Source organism: Pogonomyrmex barbatus, unplaced genomic scaffold, assembly GCF_055798465.1.
Source record: "Pogonomyrmex barbatus isolate J1 unplaced genomic scaffold, ASM5579846v1 scaffold11, whole genome shotgun sequence".
Taxonomy (NCBI): Eukaryota; Metazoa; Arthropoda; class Insecta; order Hymenoptera; family Formicidae; genus Pogonomyrmex; species Pogonomyrmex barbatus.
Genome location: NW_028297107.1, coordinates 7,373,072 through 7,398,123, shown reverse-complemented (window position 1 = coordinate 7,398,123; position 25,052 = coordinate 7,373,072). Strand labels below are relative to the sequence as shown.

General features: G+C 33.3%; 2 protein-coding genes, 2 long non-coding RNA genes and 2 pseudogenes across 4 annotated transcripts; 5 read left to right on the top strand and 1 right to left on the bottom strand.

Moving 5' to 3' along the window:
• Positions 1-2,105: 2,105 nt before the first annotated feature.
• Positions 2,106-3,185, top strand: LOC148937767 (uncharacterized). The gene is made up of 2 exons (XM_089071197.1): positions 2,106-2,206; positions 2,380-3,185. The coding sequence occupies exons 1-2, from the start codon at positions 2,106-2,108 to the stop codon at positions 3,113-3,115; spliced, it is 837 nt and encodes a 278-aa protein (XP_088927323.1). The 3' UTR covers positions 3,116-3,185.
• A 1,671-nt stretch (positions 3,186-4,856) lies between these two features.
• On the top strand, positions 4,857-5,507 carry LOC148937766 (uncharacterized). Its single transcript, XM_089071196.1, has one exon. It carries the CDS (start codon positions 4,857-4,859, stop codon positions 5,505-5,507), a length of 651 nt encoding a protein of 216 aa, XP_088927322.1.
• Positions 5,508-7,601: 2,094 nt separating this feature from the next.
• LOC112553070 (uncharacterized) lies at positions 7,602-18,326 on the bottom strand. The gene is made up of 3 exons (XR_003096942.2): positions 18,003-18,326; positions 8,211-8,425; positions 7,602-8,014 (listed from the first exon to the last, which is right to left on the bottom strand). It is a non-coding gene; the product is annotated as an uncharacterized LOC112553070 (long non-coding RNA).
• LOC148937765 (uncharacterized) lies at positions 8,433-10,191 on the top strand. Its single transcript, XR_016137978.1, has 2 exons — positions 8,433-8,686; positions 9,851-10,191. It is a non-coding gene; the product is annotated as an uncharacterized LOC148937765 (long non-coding RNA).
• A 614-nt stretch (positions 18,327-18,940) lies between the features above and the next one.
• On the top strand, positions 18,941-20,350 carry LOC148937764 (uncharacterized; annotated as a pseudogene).
• Positions 20,351-20,830: 480 nt separating this feature from the next.
• On the top strand, positions 20,831-23,109 carry LOC148937763 (uncharacterized; annotated as a pseudogene).
• The last annotated feature ends 1,943 nt before the right edge of the window (positions 23,110-25,052 follow it).

The following is a 25,052-nucleotide window of genomic DNA, read 5'->3' as shown; positions in this document are numbered from 1 at the left end:
CAATAAAAATGAAAAATTTAATATTTTGAATGCTGTTGACCACACGGTTTGTCTCGACACACGGGACACAATTCGAAATAATAGTTTTACGTTTTGTTCGATCCATACTCATACTTTTTAACACATTAAAATTTTTTCCTATTTGTTGAAAAAAGTTAAAGATCTTTTGCTGTTTGATACGAAATATTCTTATCAGCAATTAATGCGGCATATCGAATTTCTGCTGATTTTTTCTGCTCTTCAAACGGCAAAAATGAGTCATCCATCATGTTTATATTTTCATCCATGTTCATTGTTTCTATCTTCTTTTCTTTACACATTTTTATATGTGCTTCGGATTCTGCGTGACGATAAACGTGAGATAAATCACCAATCATAGATTTATTACAAAATAAGCAAAAAAATATATTAATGACATTTGAAATTTCACGTAACCATAGCTGAAATAATTCGATCTCTAGCCATTGTGCTTTAAATTTATATTTTGATGATATATTTTTACGTGAACTCATATCAATATTATTTAATAAAGTATTTTCTTTAATATTATTTTTGTGACACGCAGAATTCGCATGTCTTAAAACATGTATATTGCACGAAATATTACATATGACGCAATGATAAAAACCATTATCAGAAGATACTTTATGTATCCAAGATTTAATTCTATCATCACTAAGCCAAACTTCTAAAAAGCTTCGTTTAGTTTTTTTCTTAATTCATCACACATTTTTATAACAAAAAGTAGATAGAAACAAAGAATGAAAGAAGAATGAATAAAAGGAAAAATAAAGAATAAAAAAAATAAATAGAAATAATATAGAAATATAAAAATGAATATAGATATTTGAAATAATTAGGACTTACATCAGGACTTGAATAATCACAATTGCTTCAGCTTCTTGGATACCAAGATTTTACAAGACACATATAAGAAAATATGTTGACTCGCAAAGAACAACAAGATTATCTTACAGAAGTGCCGTGAACAGTAGCAGTACAACGGATAAAATAAATGCGCGGCGTACGAAACAAATAAAATAATGCCGAATGCTTCAGTTCTCTGTGAAACATTGCCGTGACACAACGTATAATCATCAACGTATAATCATCATGTCCCGTAAGTAAATCAAATTATTATTATTTGTATTTCTTAAGAAAATTTAATATTTAATTTTTATCTTCTCCTTTCTCTTATATAATATATTTTTATTTTTATTATAGAAGAAATAAATGCAGATGCTGCAAATTTGCAACAGTTGATACAACAGTTGTTGCATCAATAAAAATTGCAAGAAGAGAGGCAACAATTGTTGTATCAACAATTACAATTTATAAAAAAGAAGTAGGAGGAGCAGCAACAGCAGCAGCAGCAGCTTTCACCCCCGGAGAAAATGGTATATTTTTATTATTTATTCTTTTTCATTAAAATATTATTAATTATGTTATATTATCATTCATTGTTACTTATCTGTCTACTTTTTCAAACAAATATACAAAAAGAGCAGGCAGCCGATTTCGCGCCCGCTGGTATTACCAGCGGGATGGCAGGGGCGGCCCTAGCGGCTGAGGAAGAAATGCGTGGGGCCATAATGGTCTCACAATTATAAAACATTATTTTTTTAATTAAAAATTATTATATTATTGTATAAATAATAAAATAATAAAATAAAAATTAATAAAAAATAATATATAATTGGGGAATAATTATTTAAAAAATTTTTTCTTTTATCCTTTTTTCCTTCATATAGAGTATATTATATAATAGTGTTGCGGCCGTGCGGTGTTCCGTTCGGCGCTGCTGAAATTAATCAATATCAATCGATAAGAGTTTGAATAGAGGATCGGCCCTTGGCAACGCGTCGTTCTCCGACTGTTATACAGATTTGACGGCCAGATTCCGTGGTGGCCGGACGCGTTTCTGTACCGTTGGTTTAATAAAGAGCGAGTTTTTCCTTAAACAGTGTTCTTCCTTTCCGAAAGCGCTCCGCCGAGTATCGCGATCTCAAGAAGTAACGCCGCGAACGCGACAATTTTGGGGGCCCCTCCGGGATCGAATTTTTCGATTCGTGTGTGTGTGTGTGTGTGTGTGTGTGAGAGAGATAATGGCGGAGCGACAAACAGAAGAGACGAGGACTGGACAGGAAGAAGCGAAAGGTTGGAGAGTGATCTCTGCGAGAAAAAGGGCCTGTACTCGAGCGGAAGGGTCGGAGGCGTCTCCAAACTTGGAGGAGATTCTTCGCTTAACGCCGGAGGAGCTTCGCTCTCTGAGGGAGGAGCGCGCTCGTCGAGAGACGGAAACATTTTCAATGCCCGGTCCGCAGGAAGAGATTTCGCAACGTCCGATATCAGGCCATCATTTCCTTTTTCAAATTTTAGTTCCGACTCGAAACTTAAGCCCGATACTTACGACGGTAGTGTTCCGTTGCGCGAATATCTTACGCAGTTTAATTTAATTGCGCGGGCGAATAATTTGGGAAACGCGGAGAAGGCTGTCGTATTAGCGTCATGTCTCCGAGGAAAAGCGCGTGCGATTTTGGAAGGGGACACGGATTTTGAGAACTCTCAATTTGAAAATTTGGTCGCGCGTTTAGAGCTACGTTCTGGAGAAAATTTATTCTCGCAAAATTATTATTATCAATTTACGAATCGAAAACAGAGATTCGGAGAAGATTTAGCTGCATTAGGCTCGGATATCGAGCGTTTATCTCGATTAGCTTATCCTGAATGTTCTCCCGGAGTTCGTGACAAAATTGCTTGTTTTCAATTTGTAATTGCATTGTCTGATGTGAATGTTAAACAGACATTGCAGCTAGAAGGGTTAACATCTTTGAGGGCCGCGGTAGAAAGAGCTTTGGCTATTAAAATTATTAGGGAGAATTGTTTAAAAGAGCGGAGAAATTTTGATTTTAAAGAGATTAAAGATTGCTTGAATTATAAGAGCAATCCTGATTTAAACGGGTTCAAAGTAGAATCTCGTGGAACGAGGGGTTTAAATTTTAAGAAAAAGAAGAATTTTAAAATTCAAGAGAAAAAGGAATGTTGGCAGTGCGGAAAACAAGGGCACTTCCGTTCCGAGTGTCCATCACTTTCTGTTTCACAGCAGGGAAAATAGGTTTTGTCGAACTTTCTGGGGCGGGCTCGACAAATAGAAGAAATGCCCCGGGTGTTTGTAGGCGTTTTGAGAGAGGGTGTGAAAAATCAGGAAATTTTGTTTTCCAAGGCTCTCTTAATGGGAGAAACTGTTTTTTTAAATTGGATACGAACTCCAACGTGACCTTGGTGAGTAGTAAATTTATAGAGAGAAAAGGGGAGCGTTTTTCAACAAAGGAAGAAAATTTGAGATATCCTACGGGGGAAAGGGTCCCGATCAGTTTTAAAATGTTCGCTAAGATAAAGTTAGAAAGATTTAATTTAGAGTTACCGATTTTCGTTGCCGATATTGGAGAGGATTGTATTTTGGGCGGGGATTTCTTTTCACGAATAGGGATGCAAACTGTAATAGAATCTTTTCTCCGTGGAGGTCATAGGGAAGAGTTTTGTCGTCGGATTAAGCAAGAGGACGAAGCTGTGCCCGCGGAGTTGGAAGAATTCTTTAATAATAATTCCCGAGAGTTGGAGGAAGATCAGAGAATAGTTTTCGCTACATTGTTGCGAGAATTTCGTGATGTGTTTTCGGAGCTGTTGCAGGAAAGTGTGAAGTTCTTCAACATAAAATTGAATTAATGGATTCTTGTCCTATCAAACAGGCTCCTAGGAGAATTCCAATTCATATGAGTTCAGAAGTTGAAAATATTATGGAAGACATGAAAGAACAAGAGGTAATTGAAGAATCTTCAAGCCCTTGGGTTTCTCCAGCAGTTTTGGTAAAGAAGAAAGATGGATCTCTTAGATTTTGCATTGATTTTCGGAAATTAAATGTGGTTACGAAAAAAGATTCTTATCCGCTACCAAGGATTGACGATCTTCTTGATCAATTATCGGGAAATGCCTGGTTTTCTACTCTGGATTTGAAGAGTGGTTATTGGCAACTGAAAATTCGTCCCGAAGATAGGGAAAAGACTGCTTTTTCTGTGGGGAATGGACTTTGGCAATTTGTTGCCTTTTGGTCTGTGTAATGTCCCGGCTACCTTTGAACGTCTTATGGAACGGGTGCTTCGGGGTTTAGTTTCGAAAATTTGCCTGGTTTATTTAGATGATGTGATAGTATTTGGCAAAACCTTTGAAAAAATGAAAGAGAATTTAAGAGAGGTTCTTCTGAGATTTCGTGCTGCGAAACTTAGTATTAATCCAAAGAAATGTGATTTATTTAGGAGACAAGTAAAATATTTGGGTCATGTTGTTTCTTCTGCCGGGATCGCTACGGGTCCTGAGAAGACTGAAGCGGTCACTGAGTGGCCTTTCCTCAGAATAAGAAACAGGTCCGAAGTTTTCTTGGATTTTGCTCTTATTATCGGAAGTTTGTTAAGGGATTTTCTTCAATTGCGAAGCCTCTGTTTAAGTTAACTGAGAATTTGATTAAATTTGAATGGACTGAGCAATGTCAAGAAGCATTTTTGAGGTTAAAACAGGCATTAACGTCTGCACCTCTTCTTTCCTTTCCGAAGGGGGAAGGAAAGATGATTTTGGATATGGATGCTTCAGGTTTTGGAATAGGGGCGGTACTTTCACAAGTTCAGGATGGCTATGAGAGGGTCATTGCTTATTATAGTCGGGTTTTGAACAAACCTGAGCGGAATTATTGCACAACAAGAAGAGAGTTATTAGCTTTGGTAGATTTGATGAAACATTTTCATCATTATTTGTACGGAAAGAGTTTCTCTATTCGAACTGATCATGCTTCTTTGAGATGGTTGATGTCCTTCAAAGACTTGGAGGGACAATTGGCTTGCTGGATGGAAAGGTTACAACAATACGATTTTGATATTGCTCATCGAAAGGGGATTATACACAGTAATGCCGATGGTCTTTCGAGATGCCCTTGTGTAGAAGAAAAATGTAGATTCTGTTCTAAAGTGGAAGTTCAGAGAGGGCTTTTTGAGGATAAAGTAGTTGCTCGTATTGTTTTGCGTGAGGATTCTTCTGAGGATTGGCGAAGGGCCCAAATAGAGGATCAGGAACTGACAATGTTTTTACTTGCCAAAGAAAATGATTTGCGATCTTCTTGGGAGGAAGTTTCTTCGAAAGGATTGTCAGCCAAGATCTATTGGCATCAATGGCATGCCTTGGAAGTCCAAAATGGGATTTTGCATAAGAGATGGGAGGCTCCTAATTTGAAAAACAGTTTTCTTCAGTTGATGGTCCCGCGAAGCAAAGTGAAGCAGATTTTAGAAAAAGCTCATGATACTCCTTCCGGAGGGCATTTTGGGATCAATAAAACGCTGGAAAAGATCCGGAAGCGTTTTTATTGGGCAACCTGTAAGAAGGATGTTGAGGAATGGTGCAGAACCTGTAAGATTTGTATTGCGAAGACGAGTGCTGCAGATAAGGGGAAATCTCCTTTGTAGATCTTTAATTCGGGAGCTCCTTTTGAGAGGATTCAGATGGATATTTTAGGCCCCTTATCTGTTTCTTCTTCAGGCAATAAATATCTCCTAGTTGTTGTTGATTGTTTTACTAAATGGGTAGAGGCTTTTCCTTTGAAAAATATGAGAGCTACTACGGTAGCAGAAATTTTTGTTAATCAGGTTGTTTCTAGATATGGGGTCCCGTTGGAACTTCATACTGATCAGGGAAGGAATTTTGAATCACAACTCTTTCAAGAATTGATGAGAATTTTGCGAATTAGGAAAACGAGGACGACCGCTCTTCATCCTCAGTCTGGTCAAGTTAAAAGACAACATCAAACAATTTTACAGTATTTGTCAAAGTTTGTTGAAAAGAATCAAAAGGATTGGGATCGTTGGATTCCCATGTTTCTTCTTGCCTATAGGACCTCTAAACATGAGGCTACAGGCGTAACTCCTTCAGAATTGTTTTGCGGAAGAGATCTTACCTTGTCGATGGATTTGCTAAGAGGTACTCCTCCCAGTTATGGTTTTTCCGAGTCAGCGGAGGAGTACGTTCGGAATTTGCGGCAGAAACTGGATGAAATTCATCAGAGAGTAAGAGAGAGATTAGAATCAAGGTCTTTGAAGATCAAATGCCGCTATGATCGAAAGGCTAGGCATCCCGTTTTTGAGGAAGGACAGAAGGTTTGGTTATTTAATCCTCATCGTAAGAAGAGTAGATCTCCCAAACTACAGAACGATTGGGAGGTGCCTTTTGAAATAATTAAGAAAATTAGTGATGTAGTTTTCTGTATTTCTCGTTCAGGTGGTCGGAAAAGCAAGGTTGTGCATGTCGACAGGTTAGCCCCGTTTAGAGAAAGGGAAGAATTTTAAGTAGAGGTTTTCGGGGCCTGGTTTTCTAATTTTGACATTACTTTTATTTCTTGTTAATTGTTTTGAGTTACTATGTTCTGTTTTATCTTTCTTTAAGCTTCCTTCCGTCGTGAGAAGCGTCGTGGGGAGATCCTCGAGCCTGAGCACCAAGATCTTCAAACAAGATCTTCAAGCTCGTGCTTCAAACTGAAAAGAAGTCTGCCTCGTCCCCGGTTTTCCGAGTCGTGGTTTTTCCGGGGGACGATGGGCGAATGCCGAGGCAGGGGCTTAGTGTGTCTTTTAGAAAGACGTAAGGATCCACGATGATTACCCCCACTTTGCCCGAAAAATGGAAGAGAAAAGTGCGCAAAGCTCAAGACGAAGAGTCAAAAGTGAAACGCGCGAAAATTTCAAGAACAAGATTCTTCTTAAGAGTAGAGACTGGGATTAGAAGTAGCAGCGCCCGGTAACCTGAGGCAGCAGCCCAGGGTAGGGCAGGAAGTCGCCAGGAGCCCAGAAGTCTTTTCCAAGAAGAAGTTCTTGAAAGAGGAAGAATTGTCGGGACGACAATTTTATGAAGAGGGGGGCAGTGTTGCGGCCGTGCGGTGTTCCGTTCGGCGCTGCTGAAATTAATCAATATCAATCGATAAGAGTTTGAATAGAGGATCCTTGGCAACGCGTCGTTCTCCGACTGTTATACAGATTTAACGGCCAGATTCCGCGGTGGCCGGACGCATTTCTGTACCGTTGGTTTAATAAAGAGCGAGTTTTTCCTTAAACAGTGTTCTTCCTTTCCGAAAGCCCTCCGCCGAGTATCGCGATCTCGGGAAGTAACGCCGCGAACGCGACAATAGTATAGTATATATTATACAATATAATGTGGTATGATATGGCTACAGACGAAGATCCAGATCCACATTAAAAAAATCTTACGCCATTGATAGTATCTCATATATAGGTGGTGTGGAAAATCACCATTCAGTATTGTTTGACAACGACACAAACGTATATATGTGGTCCGTATATACGTTTATGTATCGTAATGGTATTGTAAATGTATATGTATAGAAACTAAAGTTAAATATTATTATATGACATATTTTTTAAATATTTAAAATTTCTATAGTATTTTTCATTATTTTTAATCATGTGTTGGAAAATCGATACATTTCTCAATAAAATGTATGATTTTTCCTTTTTGTCTTCACACGGATATTCCTTCTTTCAAATTATCGATTTAAAATGCATTTTATGTGGATTAAAAATTTTAAGTAATTTATATACGTATTTTAATCATAAATATATTATATAATAGATATATAATAGATAATATGTCTCATATAGAAAGGCTAGAAAGAACATTTAAGGTATAGCAAGAAGCGAAAATCGATCGCGTACCGCCCGATCTTCATCCCGGCTCGATAAGAAGGAAAGAGACAGAAAACAGTATATCTGTCCTCTTCTGCTATCTGAAGCCAGCCGAAGCGCCAAGCTCACACGTACGCGGTTTGCGCTTGTGTGAGTCATCTTTTTCACTATGGTTGCGTGTTGCTAGCGTGGGCATTCTGGCATCACTGGCATTCTGGCATCACTGCTGCGGCGGCGAGCACTGCAGCGGAAAACGCTGCTTCGTCCGCCGAAAAATCAAATTTCTAAAATGAAAGTTAAAATATTTTAAAAAATTATTAATATTTAGGGTGTTAAGTCTACTATACGAATATAAGATAAGACGAGTTTTTTAATTCATTGATTGATTAATTGCATAATGTTTGCGTATAATGCGATTTATTAATCGATGAAATAAAAAACTTATCTATAATACAAAAATATGAATATAAGATTACTTACGTTTTCTTTGATTTCCATTTTAGAAACAAATAAAAATCAAACAGCGCTGTCACTCTCATATCATATGCAGGACGCGGCAATGCTTGCTACGCAGCGGAAGTTGACAGCGATAGCCAATCGTTCTTTTGCTCTTATAGAAAGTGATATTGGTTGGCTATTATGGAGACTTCTGCAAGCGTTGCTGCGTTTTGTGTGCAGAAGCTATTAGTTCCGGTCTACAATGTATGATTTAAGCTTTGAGAAACTGATTAATCATAGTCAATTATTCTTTTCACCGTCGATTGTAATTGGTCAATTTCTTATGGCTTGAGACTTAAATCATCTATTGTAAACAGGGACTTATGATTCCTATTATCACCATTTTTTATTGCATTATATAAGTATTACGCCACAGGGAGTCGCTGATGCATGCGATCATATCGATTGTAATATTGAATGTATTAAAAAATTCATTGACATAGATCAGTGTCTTATAAGTAAATATTAATGCGATTTGTTTACCGTGATATTTTAGTATTCTTAATATAATCAGACAGTGAGACGGAAAGAAAGAGAGGGAAAGAGAGAGAGAGAGAGAGAGAGAGAGAGAGAGAGAGAGAGATAGAGGAAGAGAAAGAGAGCCGAAGATTGCAAGATAAAAATTTTTTTATTTAAGAACATATATAATAAATAAATTCAATTAATGTTTACATATTTTCATAAAAATCGTGAAAAAAATACTAAAATTAGTTAATTAATTGAACAACTACAAAGACAGTTACGAATCTGAAGTTAAATTGAAATGTTCATGTAATAAAATGGTAACATTGTTATATTTTTATACTCATCTAAAGTCATAATTTTAATTTCATCATTAATTGTTTCATTTGTAGACATATTAGGTCCTTTTAGAATATCATTTATGTCTCTTTTCAACATTGATAACATTGAAATGAAAGAATTATTAAATTTATTAATCAATTATTACACGACTATAAAAACAATTACAAAGAATCTAAAGCCAAGTTGAAAAATACTTTATGTAAAATGATAATGTTAATATTAATATTTCAACTTTCTATTCTTTTGAACTTTATTCTTTGTCGTTCAATTAATGATTAATTAATTTTAGCATTTTTTAAATAAAAGTTACATGAAAGTTATCAATATTCAAAAGAGATGTTAAATAATACCCTAAAAAGATTTAGTATGTGTGTATAAGAAAAAACGATATTTAAAAGAGACATAAACGATGCTCTAAAAAAGCCTGATATGTATGAGTGAATGAAATCGTCTAAATTAAGAATGAAATTAAAATATGTCTTTAGATGAGTATACAAATATGTTATCATTTTATTATATGAACATTTCAATTTGATGTTTCTGGATCATATTTATATATATATTTATATAATATAAAATAACTAGCTTTATTTAACTGTAGTTGGGAAAAAATGTTAAAATTAATTAATTATTAATTGAATGACAAAAAATAAGTTCAGAAGAATAGGAAACCAAGTTGAAATGTTATTATTAATTAATATTAACATTACCATTTTAAATGTTTCAACTTGGCTTTTAATTCTTTGTAACTGTTTCTGTAGTTGTGTAATTAATTGATAAATTTTGTAATTCTTTTATAATGTTTCTTCTTCTTGCAGGTTTAAATAAAAATTATCAATGTTCAAAAGAGATAATACCCTAATAATACCCTAAAAGGATCTAGTATGTATGTACAAGAAAACAATGTTTAAAAGAGCCATAAACGATACTCTAAAAGGACTCGATGTATGTATGGGTGAATGAAATCTTCTAAATTAAGGGTAACATTAAAATATGGCTTTAGATGAGTATAAAAATATATGTAAATGTTCTCATTTATATGAACATTTAAATTGTTATCTAGATTTCCCCACCAGTTGGATAGAGCTAATTGTTTTATATTATATGAATATGTATATTATATGAATATATATTTGAGTATGAACCTAAATAACATAAACCTGTGAATATGTATTTGAGTATGAACCTAAATAACATAAACCTGAAGTAATAACAAAATATTCTTAGATCATAAAAATCGTAAAAAGAAGTACTAAAATTAGTTAATTAGTTGGAAAGAATCCGAAGTCGAATTGAAATCATGTAATAAAATAACACTCATATATTTTTATACTCATTTAAAATCATAATTTTATTAATCTCATCGTTAATTTAGAGTTTCATTTCTACACACATATTAATTCCATTGAGGGTATCATTTATTTCGCTTTTGAACATTGATAATTTTCATGTAATTACATATTTACATAAAAATAGTGAAATAAAAAAATAAACTAAAATGAAATTACTTAATTAGTTGAAAAAATCTAAAATCAAATTGAAATGTTCAATGTAATAAAATAGTAACATTTATATATTTTTATTTTCCAGATCATATTCATATACATATTTATATAATATAAAATAACTAGCTTTATCTAACTAGTAGTAGGGAAAAAATGCTAAAATTAATTAATCATTTATTGAATGACAAAGAATAAAGTTCAGAAGAAGTCGAAATGTTAATATAAAAATTACAAAAAATTATCAATGTTCAAAAGAGATATTAAATAATACCCTAAAAGGATCTAGTATGTGTATACAAGAAAACAATGTTTAAAAGAGACATAAACAATACTCTCTAAAAGAACTTGATATGTATGGGTGATTGAAATCTTCTAAATTAAGGGCAAAATTAAAATATGGCTTTAGATGAATATAAAAATATTAATGTTACTATTTTTATTTATGTGAGCTATTTATTTATTTAATGTGAGTAACACAATAAAAAGGAATTAACAGAACGTAGATTCTTAGTGGCGAGCGCAATGCATACAGCGAAAAAAGTAAAAGAAGGTGAAGAAGAAAACTAGCGCTCAGTACGATAAAAACAAAAACTAAAATTGCCTAATGGTAATAATCGGTACTATCTTTGGTAAATTACGCAAACACCGCGTACGACGATAAACTTCTCACAGCCTCTCTATCAGCGTACGCAATCATATTTGAAAATAAACTATAATGGATTATTACATAAATTCAAAAATCTTACACAGTTCTCATGCTTTAATTTTAACAGTGCTTTAGTAAATACATCGACTATCATTTCTTCTGATCTTAAATATCTTTCAATATTCCCTTTTTCGACTTGCTCTCTAGCATAATGATACCGAATATCCACGTGTTTACTACGATTATGAAATACGGGATTCTTACACATAAGTCGCACTTTGATTATCACAATTTACTATTGTGGGGTCTTTCGCGTATTTGTTGAATCGCATAAATCTTAGTCTTTTAATAAAAATCAATTCCTTTACGGTTTCGGAGAGTGCCACATATCCGGCCTCCATGATTGAGAGTGCGACAGATTTTTACTTCTTTCCAACTTATAGGTTCCTCCTGCAAGCATTGTGACATAGCCTGAACAAGATTTTCTATCGCTAACGTCACTTGCTCAGTCTGAATCAACGTAGGTTTGTATTCACTTCCATTCCTTTCGTATACAATACTATAGTTGATTGTCCTTTTCAGTATTAAACTATACGTTTTGCAGCTATCTAGTGCTTTTTTCTAGGATCCGAATAGAATCTGCTTAATACATTTGTGGCATTGTGTGATGTCTCGCCGGTCTCGTTGCATTCGATAAATAAATGAGACTTCCTACGAGTTCTTTATAGGGTCTATTCTTCATTTCTCCTTCGGTAGTTTGTTCTTCTTTTTCCATTAATTTTTTACTGATATCGCACGGGGTTGATACTGTTTTCGATTCTGTCATTCTGTCGAATCGAATTAATTATTTCGTTGATATATTTTCGCTGATTCAATATAATTTTCCCCGTTGCTCCTTCTCTTTCGACACTTATTTCTAGAATTTGATTCAACGGATCAAGATCATTAATATAAAACTCAGATTTGAGTTTATTCTTCGGTTTCATCAATTTTGTGATGTTTTTAGATGCCAACATTAAATCGTCGACATAGACTATCAATATAACAACTTGATCGCCTTCTCCATAGATATATGTACACGAATTCGATGCATCATTTAGAGCTTCTATTTTAGTTAAATAATCATTGAGTCGTTTGTATCATTCTCTCCCAGCTTGTTTTAAACCGTAGAGTGGTTTCTTTAATAAATAAACTTTGTCTTCGTCACCTTCTCTGACGAACGATTCTGGCTGTTCCATATAAATTTCGTCATGTAGGCTTCCTTGGACGTATACAGATATTACATCCATCTGGTGAACGTGCATTCTTTCATTTACTGCACAAGCCAACAAGGCTCGTATTTTTTCATATCGCACTGGAGCGAACACTTCGTAATCCACTCCTTCTTTTTGTGTACATCCTCTTGCGACTAATCTTGCTTTATATCGATCAATTTTGCCTTCTTGTGTTTCCTTAATTCGAAAAACCCATCGATTTGACAATATCTTTTTATTTATTGGTCGTGGTACTAAGGTCCATGTTTCATTTTTGATGAGCGTCCTGCTCTGTTTCCATTGCGTCCAGTCATAATTCTTTATCACTTCTTTTCAGTACTTCTTTAACGTTTATTGGATGTTAATACAAGTGACAAATTTGCCTACTTCATTTTATATTCTTTTTTGGGTCTTCCAGACTTCCCTGTTCTGATGTATAATAACTTGGACGTCCGGGTTCTCGTTGCTGGATTTGTACGTTTTCATTTTGTACTTCTTGATTGTGCTCTATTTCTTCATCGTCGTTGATTTGATTTTCGTCTTCTAATGATTCGTAGTTGCGATCCTCATCTTCACTTGCTTCATTAGTAATTGAATTATCGCTTGAGTCTTTATCTTGATTAAAGTCTAACTGTATGAGTGATAGTTCAACTGCCCTTTTTGTCGGTTCGCCTGCTTCTTCGATGAAACGTACATCTCGAGATTTTATTACTCTTTTCCTGGTTGCCACAACCTGTAAGCTTTCGATTCATTAGAGTAACCGACGGAGTAACGAGGATGTATTTCTTACCTTTTGGTTCGAATTTGCTTTGTTTTCTGCCTTTCGCAAGAGCTATTACTTTACTACCGATTATCTTCATGAATCCGACAAAAGGTTTTTCCTTGTTCTATATTTCGATTGGAATTTGTTCTTTTACACTTTTTTTGTGGGACATCGATTTCTAATGAATGCAGCTGTATTGACCATCTCTGCCCATAATGATTTAGGTAAATTTGCCTGTAACAATAAACAGCGTGACATCTCAACAAGTTCGATTTATTCATTCCGCTACTCCATTCTGTTGCGGTGTGTATTCTACGCTTAGCTGTCTTCCAATTCCTTCCTGCTGAAGAAAGTCTGTGAACTCAAGTCCTTAAACTTGTATTCCTTGGCATTATCCGTGCGCAGTTTCTTGATATAATATCCCGTTTCTTTTTCAACTCTGCGTTTATAATTCTTGAAAGCGTTTAATACCTCGGAACGACTTTTCAACATTATGATCTCTGTGTATCTGGAAAAATCGTCAACAAATGTTATAAAATATTTGGTACCACCTAGTGATTCTGTTTCAATTGGTCCATAAATGTCGGAATGAAGTTCTAAAATTTGTTTTTGTCTTCTTTGTACTCCTTTGATGACAGTTGATGTATTTTGCACTTTTGGCAGATTTCACAATTTACATTGTTCACATTCGAATTGATGTACAAGCCTGCAACCATATTATTCGTCGTTAGTTTCTTTAAGTCGTCCAAATTTAAATGACCATATCGCTGATGCCACTTTATTAGATCGTCACGTTTGATTTGAGTTGATTGCATAATTTGGTCTTTAGTTTCGCGCATTACGTAAAGTTGTCCATTCCTCACAGCTGTTGCTATTACAGAACCATCTAACCTATTTACTGTAGCTTTATTTTTACGGAATGTCACGGTATAACCTTTTTCTGTCATGCTTGACACGGATATTAAATTATTTCTTAGATTTGGAACGTAAATAGCATTTTGCAGTCTTATTTTGTTAGATTTGTGATGATTTAATTTAACATTCATCGGGATCTCATCAGTTCCATACAATTTTACACTGTGTTCTGCAGTAGTATAAACATCACCGTGTATACTTTCATCTAATTTGGAAAATCGTTCTTTATTATTGCACATATGACTTGTAGCTCCACTATCTAAATATCATGTATTCGATCTAGATACTTCGATATTGCAGGTAAAACATCATCGGTTTTCGTTGAGGTATGGCTCTTCGATTTCGATCTACAATCACGACTTCGATGACCAAATTTATTGCACTTAAAACACTTAAAACACTTCCCTTCGAATTTACGTCTTTTAAGTTCGTTGAATATTCCTTTTTTAGGTTAGGTTAGGTTAGGTTAGGTTTTAGGTTAAATTCCGTGTTTCGATTGGCTTTATTTTTCGCGATTAAAGCATTGTCGTGTGTATCAACTTGTGTCATTCTGTCGTTTTACCGTGCTTCCTCTTCTATCAACTTTGATTTGAGCGCTTCGATGTTTGGTATTTCATCGCGAGATTCTATTGCAATACAGAAATTTTCATATTCCGAGGGTAACGATCCGAGCAGCATTATCGACAATAGATCCACTGGAACGATAATACCAGCCTCTTCCAATTGTTCTGCTTTTGTTGTAAAATCACTTACATACGTTAACATAGCAACACCCGATTTCTTCTTCATTTTGTATAACTGTTTATATTCTGTATAACTGTTATATTCTGTATAACTGTTTCTTTACAATGTTGCTCATCTTACAGGACCTTTTGATAGATAGATTTTTGTTAGTTGATCCCAAGCTTCCTTCGCTGTTTTTGCCTTTTTAATATGGCTGATTTGGCTTTTTGATACGCTCAATACAATCAAGGCGAGTGCTTTCTCGTCTTTTGCTAACCATTCGAGATCATTTTCATCTCTTTTCACTTTTGTACCGCTGATGTATCACAGTTCATTGTATATCAGGATATTCTTCATTTGCTATTTCCATGAGGCGAAATTGTCTTCGGTTAGTTTTTCGGGATTGTTGTTCATTGTGTTTGTAGCAGCTATTGTTCCTTATAATCACTTTAATCACGTTAATTTTACAATGAATTACTGGCCATGTAATCTGGGCCTATAACCTGTGAGCTATTTATTTATTTATTTAACGTAAGTAACACAATAAAAAGAAATTAACAGAACGTAGATTTTTAGTGGCGAGCGCAGTGCATACAGCGAAAAAGGTAGAAGAAGGTGAAGAAGGGAACTAGCGCTCAGTATGGTAAAAATAAAAACTAAAACTGCCTAATGATAATAATCGGTATCATTTTTGATAAATTACGCAAACACCGCGTACGACACGCGAAATTTCTCACAATTTATTATATGAATATTTCAATTTGATGTTATTTAGATTCATATTCATATATACATATCTATATAATATTATAAAATAACTAGCTTTGTCTAATTGTGGTTTGGAAAAAATCCTAAAATTAATTAATTATTAATTGAATGACAATGTTCAGAAGAATAAGAAGTTAAAATTTTAATGTTAACATTATCATTTTGCATAAACATTTCAACTTCATAAATTTCATTAATTCACACATATTAGCTCCTTTTAGGGTATCGTCTCTTTTATTATGAAAATCACTCACACATATTAGGTCCTTTTAAGCCGGTATCAAACTAGAGATTGAGCTTGAGATTAGATTGGAATTAACCAATTAAAAAAAAGAAAACCAATCTCATGTTTAGTGAACTTTGTTCGGATTGTTTCTCATGAAACATTGATTGAATGACTACAAAGACAGTTACAAAAAATCAGAAGTCTAGTTGAAGCGTTTATGTAAAACTTGATAATATGTTAACATTCCAATATTCAAATATAAACATATTAACATTTCAACTTCTTCTTCTTCTTATTCTTCTTAACTTTGTTCTTTGCTATTAAATTAATTGATTAGCATTTTTTTCACAACACTTAGATAAAGTTAGTTATTTTATATTTTGCGAATATATATATGAGTATGAATCTAGATAACCTAAGCCTGAAGTAAAAATAAAATTTACATATTTTTCATAAAAAATATAAAATAAAAAATTGAACAACTACAAAGATAGTTACGAAGAATCTGAAGTCAAATTGAAATGTTTATGTAATAAAATGATAAGATTTTCCTGAATATTTTTAATATTACTCATCTAAAGCCATAATTTTATTAATCTTATAATTAATTTGGAGTTACATTTATACACACATATTAGATCTATTTATGGGATCATTTATATCTCTTTTGATAACTTTTACATTTAAACCTGCAAGAGAAAGAAACATTAAAATAAATAAATATCTTTTTTTTTCATAATAGTGTTAATATTAATAATAATGTTAATTAACATTTCAACTTAGTTTCTTATTCTTTTTAACTTTATTCTTTGCCGTTCAATTAATTTTGTTTTATTAATATGTATATAAGTATAATTGTAGATGACATAAGCCTGAAATAATAAAAAGATATTCTCAGATTATCTGTTTTATCTGTTTACATATCTGTTTACATATCATAAAAATCATAAAATAAAAAATTACTTAATTAGTTGAACAATTACGACAGTTACGAAGAAGTTAAATTGATATTTTAATCATTAATTCAGAGTTTTATTTATACAGACATATTATAGATTCTTTTAGAGTATCATTTGTGTTTCTTTTCAACATTGATAATTTTTATTTAACTTTTACTACTTTTATTTAACTTTTTATATAATTTTTATTTAAAAATGCAAGAGGAAAAATTACAATAGATTCCTGAAATCATTTAGAGATGAAAATTCTAATACTAAAATGTTGAACCTACAATAATGCAACGGATATGAACGCGCGAATAATGGACAATCTCACTGAATACTTTTAAACGTTTCCTATTTGAAAACTATTGTAGGCTCAACATTTTAATATTATTAGAATTTTTGTATGTAAATTAAAATTTTGGTATGTGAATGATTTCAGGAATTTCCCATTAGCAAATGGTGCGTTAGGTCTGGAACATATGTGTATATACGGTTTTATATGAAGAAATTTTTACTTTCACAGAGATTTTTTATTGTCACAAAGAGAGAGAGAGAGAGAGAGAGAGAAAGAGAGAGAGAGAGAGAGAGAGAGAGAGAGAGAGAGAGAGAGGAAGAAAGAAAGAGAGATGATGATTTAATTTGTAATACATTGCTTAACGTAGTATATGGATATATAAACATATATTTGTATTATTTATTTTATTTACAAATAATAAGGCTCAGTATATACGGTATTCCATAACTATCGACTGAAATATTTGACTTATTCGTAAAAATGAGACGAAAATTCTAATATGAAAATGTCGAAGCTATAACAGCTTTAAATTAGCGATTAAAACTGATAATCAGAGAGCTGATTTCGTGCGTTCAGACATGATGATATAACAAGTAGTAAAAGTGTCATAAGGGTCGTTTTAACAACGAAAATTGTTAACACGTAAAAATATTGATATGCAATTATAATTGTATTGAGAAATTATTTCTGCTTGTATAAAATATATTTATATATTTATATATCACATACGCATGATTAATATAGAAACATCACAAAATATCAATTCTATGACGAAATATTACAACATGTCTTAGATGTCAATATATAAGTTGACATACAGTAATATTAAAATATTATAGAAAACAAATATTAAATATCTTTATATGTTTATACACCAATTATTAAGAAAAAACAGTTGCACTTTTCGGCCTGATTTTGAAGATAATGCTTACTATTCCATCACTAGGACTGGAGACTCGATGGCCGAGCCGCCGATTGCTTTGTATGAAGGGTGTCTTGTATAAGATATACGCAGGAGATCGCGGGCAGCTACCGCACGCAGAACGCAGAGTAAAAACTAAAAAGACGCGACGCAGACGAATGACAAGACGCAACGCGAATGAAAACGCAACGCGGACGCGGGTAAAACAGAGCGTACACGAAAGAAAACGCAGAGAACGAGACGCGGAACTTTGATAATGGCGCAAAACGCGGATAAAGCACAGAATAAGACGGGACGGAACGGAACAGACACGGACGCGAAGGAGACACGCTGATCGCGGATAAACCGCTCGCAAGCGAGAGAGAATCACATGACCGACCTCGTGCGAGCGAGAGAAAGTGACGGATCACACGCAAGAAAGAGAGGCAGTACACACGCGAGCAAGAAAGAGAGCGAGAACCAGTTGGTCACACGCGAGCGAGAGAGAAAGAATGGTAAAACGTCATCGATACGAGCAGAACTTAGAAAATAATCGTGTTAAACAAGTTCGATACAAAAGAGATTTAAAAAATAATCATGCTAAACAAGTGCTTTGATACAAAAGAAATTTAGAAAATAATCGCGCAAAAAAGCGAATACATTATTTAAAAAATTCAGCATGAACAAAATAAATAAAAAGAAGTAAATTAATAGAATAAAAGAAGTAAATATGATCGGAAATGGTTATATAATAAACGATATTATGAAAAAAAGAAATTGAAATCCACTTTTGTTAAAAATAATAATCGCGATATTGTTAAAAATATTATTAAAAAGTATGAAAAGTTTTGGTCACAAAATAACATTAAGTTTCATAATCCTAAAGCTATTGAGGAGATTTATAACAAACTTGATATTAAAAATCATATTGAAAAACGGTTAGAAGCCAAAAAAATCGTACGTTGATGTATGCATATTCGAGACAGTTATGTTCGCAATATGTATAAAATATTAGTTTTATTAAAAAAGAAATCAAAAGTATGCTTGAGTCTTGCTATTAAATGTAAAACAATTAGTGATAAATTAGGTGCATTTTGTGGCAAATCGAGACATACAACTTCGTCTGAAAATTATTTTATCGATTCTATATATCGTAATATTACTTTATCATAATCTCCGGAATTCAAAGATCAAAATACAAATGTATTACCTTTAATAAAAGGACAAACAAAAAAATCATGATTATGTAACGAATTATGTAAAATTCATGATCCAATTCTAATTGATCGTTATGAAATATTCCTCCGAATGATAAGTACATGTACTTTCAAGAGAATACCGGAATTATTACAGAAAATTCATAAATGTACAATAAAAAAGAATTCAAATACAAATAAAAATTGGGTCACACACATATTTGTTACATTGATACAACTCTTTGCAAAGCGATGTTTCTTCCTGTTCAATTGTTATCACCTCATTGGTCAGATATTTTAAACGGTTAGTTTATCAAATGACAAATTTCTATGAAAAAAATATTAAATTTAGAGAAAGCTTTAACATCATGCTGATTTAAATACATTAAATCAAATTATAACTTTGGCACAAGAAACAGTATATTGTATATACAGACATCAGTATACCGATATTACTTTGAGTGATGAAAATATTATTTATAAATATAAAAACGCGTTTAAAGCTTTAACTAAGCGCTCCATGGACACTCCTCGATATGTTTGTGTATCATGTGAGAGACTTTGTTACAAAAGAAATGTAGTCGAAATTAATAAGTTTAAAGCACAAATAAATATTCCAGTTTAAGAGAAATTTAATGACATATATAAAGGAACAAAATATTAATTCACAGTATATATGCGATTATTGTAAACGCAAATTTCGTAATGGGTTAATGCCTACATATTGCGTTTTAAATAATATCATTGTTCATGATGTACCTGAAATAATAGCATCTCTTAACACAAAAAGAAAGAAGAGAATTTTCGAAAAAATTCTCATACAAAGAGCTAAAGCATTTCAAACTATTGTTAAAATGGGAACTGTTATTAACAAAAAATTGCCTCAAAGGCAAATGATACAAAAAGTAAAAGGTACAACTTTTCATTTATCACTTCCTTTACAAGAAATGTAAAACAAATTATATAAGGATACCGATCCAATAAATATAAATCATGAATTATACATTTTAGAAGTTAGAAGTATTCTGACAAACTCTAAGATTATTTGGAAGAAATTTAAGAAATAATAAATGTTAAAAAAGTATTTGATGCTTTAATATGGTTAAAGCATAATAATCCTCTTTATCATCATATTATACTACCAAAAACTCACGACACATTATTATTTAGAGAAATTGAATAATCCAGACTTTCAAATATAGTATTACGTCCAGATCCCGGAATTATTAATTAAAGGTCGAAAGGATGGGGCAAGGAAGGACGCATCGAATATCCTCTCGCAAGTGGCTCTGGAGCGTGCCTTCGAGTCGAACGCACCGTACAGGTCAACTGATACGGGTCAACATCAAAAAGACGCTATGACTCCGACTGCGTGACGTACGTCCGTCGATCCGTCGTTAATTTAGGCAAGAGAATTTAATCTCTTTTGCCTGAGATAAGACCATATGGGATCCCCGAGAGCGGGCGGGAACGAGCGTGACGAGAAGGTTAATTATTAATGAATAAATTGATTTATCATTAAAGTAATCATTTAATTAACTAAAGTAACGAATAAAGTACAAAATTAAAAAGCAAATACTTAACATAAAGGAGAAATGGTACGCATAGTGATTACTCGGTAGATAATGATAACGTTAATATCATTTCGAATGGGCGCATGAGAATGGAAAAAAAATTGCATGTAAGTGTAGCACGCAGGTGTTACAAAAGTGTGGAGATCGTCGGGCATGGCAGTTCGGGGTAAAACTTTACGTTAAAATATTTAGGGCCATGTCCGGTTTTTACAGTATAAATAATTGAACACAAAAAAAAAATAAATATTCATTATTGAACACAAAACATCATAATTGAACAACAAACATCATAATTGAACACAAAAAAAAATAAATATTCATCCGTCTCGATATTAATATTTAAAAAAGACTCGATATTAATACTGAATCTGCGATTACTTCGGCGAGAACCGACAAAGTTTAACCAGACAAAGTTAAAAGCGAATGCGGACGGACGGACAGATACACGAATGTCCAAAAAACAGATTTAAGATTGCTCGAAAAAACTAACGGATCAAAGTGCGTGAAAAAAAACTATCGGTCAAAGAACAAGTGCGAGGTGCGTTTTCGAAGTGTGTTTCCTCCGGGGAAGATCCTGGTAAAAAACTGTCGCGGGATGGAGCTTCGGTTCGGGAATTAAGAATATCTCGCGAGTTTTTAACGAATAGGAATTAGCGAGTCATTAGGGATGTGGAGGGAGTTAGCCTATCATAGTTCAGAATTTTGAAAAAAGAGTTTGATTGGTACGAGGAGAATTTTTTAGGGATGATAATTAGGTAATGAATCTGAGCCTTTATCAACATACGGCATTATCTAAATATTTGTGGTCGAATAAGTGGTCGGCGGATTAAATAACCGACGCCATGAAGGCGGCTATTCGAATACGCAGTCTCCCATGAAAACAGATACTTATTCGGGCGATTTATGATTTTCCGTCGTCGCCAGTGCACTAAGGATTTTTTTGCGTTCGGCATATGGTTCAAGTCTTATCTTAGCTTAGTTGCAATTCAATCGGGTTTTATAGTTTATTTGTTAGTTCGAAAAGCGAGCCCTCAACGGTCTGAGGTTCACGTGTTCGGCAGACTGGCGTCCACGGAGCTAAAGTAAAAATTATCTTAGTTTACAGAATGATATTTTTTATACTGTATCGGAGTTCGCCCGTTCGCTCCGAAAAGAGAGACGAATCGTGAAGTCCGCCGGACGTAACAAAGCGGAAGCAGGAATCAGAAAACAATTGATGAATTTGTTTTGAATGACGATTACAAATTATTGAGTCTAAAAGGTACAATGGAAGAAACGAACGATAACGTAGAAACTATCTTAAATAATTAGTACAAAACAATATTGACTCAGATTGTTGATGACAGTGATGATTATTATGTCCAATATACCATTTATCCTTTATATGAAAAAAAAACACGCGAATCTGTTACCAACTTATATCAAATGTTAAAAATTCAAAATTTGCCTTTAGATAACCGTGAAAAAAATTTAGATCTGTTGTGTTTTCCAGATTTATATCTCTTTGGTATTAATGGACAATATCAAACTAGACTAATTAAACTTCATGATCATGAATTTATCAAATGTCGTTTAAAATCAAAACATCCATAATATAGATTAAACCAACAATATTTATTTTATTTACTAAATAATGCGAATATACGTCAATTAAATCGTGGTATTTATCATAAATTGAATATAACTAATTTGCGAGACCGTTACACGGCTTTAGAATAGTTAGAAACATTGCAAAAAGATTTATTAGAATCTGATTTAAGTACTATTTTTTTTACTTTAAGAAATACGGAACAATATTGGCGTAAACTAAGAAGTGATTTAAATTGTATGACGCAACATTACGGTCCTGCAACGTAGTTTTTAACATTGAGTCCTAGCGAGTATATGTGGAATGAATTAGGCGAATATATTCGTGAAGTAAATGGATGGTCTAATGAGTCTTCTTTATCTACCAGTGTTCTTATTGTTAGAGATCCTGTATCAACATCGAGATTTCTCAACAATAAGTTTCGAGCAATGCTTGATTTTATTTGTTCCAAAGATCATCCGATCGGAGAAATAATACATTATTTTTGGCGACGAGAATATCAAGGTAGAGATATTCAACATTTTCATTTATTACTTTGGGTTAAAAATACACCAATTATTAGTAAATCTTCTCCAGAAGAAGTGTCTACATTTATTTTACAACATATAACTTGTAAATTGCCGGATAAAAATATTTCACCATTATTATACAGACGAGTTAATACATATCAACAACACAAACATAACGATTATTATCTTCGTTCTAAGAGGGTAGGACGTAAAGTTGTTCATATATGTCGTTTCGGTTTTCCGCGTCCTGTCACGGAAACATTTGTTATGACAGATGTCATAAATTCAATAGCAGATAGGAAACAATTAAAATATAAAAGTAGGCTTTATGACCTTTCTCGAACCGATACCGAAATTGGTATAAATAATTATAATTCCATTCCTTACTGCGTGGGAAGGAAACATGGATATACAATTTATAGGTGAAAAATCATCTTTACTTATTTAATCATCTTACTTATTATGTTACTAAGTATTTGAATAAGGCAGGAAAATGTGAATTATCTGATTCTTTCCTTGATAGTAAAAATAATAAGAACAAATCGTTGGCGAGCTATCTTTGGAATATTGCTTTGCGCTTCATGAATAATAGGGAATGTGGAGCTCTTGAAGCTACTGATACATTGCTGAATATTCCATTATATGGGACTGAAATATGGCTGTTAGAAAGATGGTTAGATGTTAAGAGATACAATGTAGGAAAGTCAAAAGCTATAAGGAAATTAAAATTCTTGATAAAGATTCTACAAATATATTTTATCCATCTTTAATAGATAATCATTATCCAGAGAGACCAGAAGAATTAGAATCGATGTCATTATACGAATTTGCACAGTGGTTTGACATTACGAAAATAAAATCACAAAGTAAAAAAAATTGAGTTCTTTAAGATGACTAATGATCGTTATCTTAAACGACGACAGCGTGAATAGCTTATTAATCATTATTGATATGATGTTAAAACGCGGCCAGAAAATTATTTCTTCTCATTACTTCTTATGTTTAAACCATGGCGGAAAATAGAAGAACTTAAAAATGGATATGATACTTATGCGGAATTATTTCACAATGTAAAATTACATCTTGTGAATGCATTGCAGTATCACGAAAAGTTAGAGGAATTGCAAAAAGCATTTGAAACTGCAAAACAATTACTTTAAGAACATTTAAATAATTTAGCAAAACAAAATGTGTCTCAAGATGATCTTGATAACTCAATAAGTGTGCAAAATGTTGAAGCTGGTGAAGCGATGCAAGATTTAAAGATCTTGGGAATAAACAGGAAATAGATATATCTGAAATGATTTCTAAACTGAATGTAGATCAAAGAAGGGTATTTGATAGAGTCATTAATATCATTATGTCAGATAAAAAATTGTTACTACAATTATATGTTAGTGGAGAAGGAGGTACGGACGAGAGTTTCCTGATTAAAACAATTAAGTGCTGGATAAAATCTTAACAAAGATATTGCCATAACAGCACCCACTGGTATAACAGCATTTAATATAGATGGTTTGACAATTTTCAGATTACTGCAGTTACTTGTTGAACATGGTCATACTTCTAAATATAAACAATTATTTGACCACGTTTTGAAAATTATATGAGCCGATCTCGAAGATGTTATTCTTATAATAATTGATGAAGTATCAATGATATCAAATTTGATTTTAATGTATTAGGTGTACAAAAAAGTTCTGAGCTTTAGATTTCATACAACCGAAATAACAATTTAAATTTTATATATCTTCCCTCCCTTTTGCGGTTTTAAAGCGTTGACATTTGGCCTTCTAAAATGCCATACGGTTTGGGGTTTGATGCACATAACCTCAAAAATTAGTAGTGTTCACGATGGCAATAACAAAAGAGCATATTCGATTTTCCATCCACTTCGCGTTTTATCTGAAGAAAAATGCTGCTGAAGCCACTGCAATTTGTGCTGCATATGGAGAGAACGTTGTAAGTCATATTACATGTAAAAGATGGTATCAAAAATTTCGCCAAGGAGATTTCAGTCTTGAAGATGAACCGCGTGCTGGACGTCCTCAAAAGATTGAAACGGACGAATTGCAAGCACTGCTGGATATAAACTCTGCGCAAACTGAAAAGAAGCTTGCAGAACAGCTTGGCGTTACGCAGCAAACCATTTCCGTACGTTTACATACGATGGGAAAGATTCAGAAGGAAGGCAGATGGGTTCCGCATGAATTG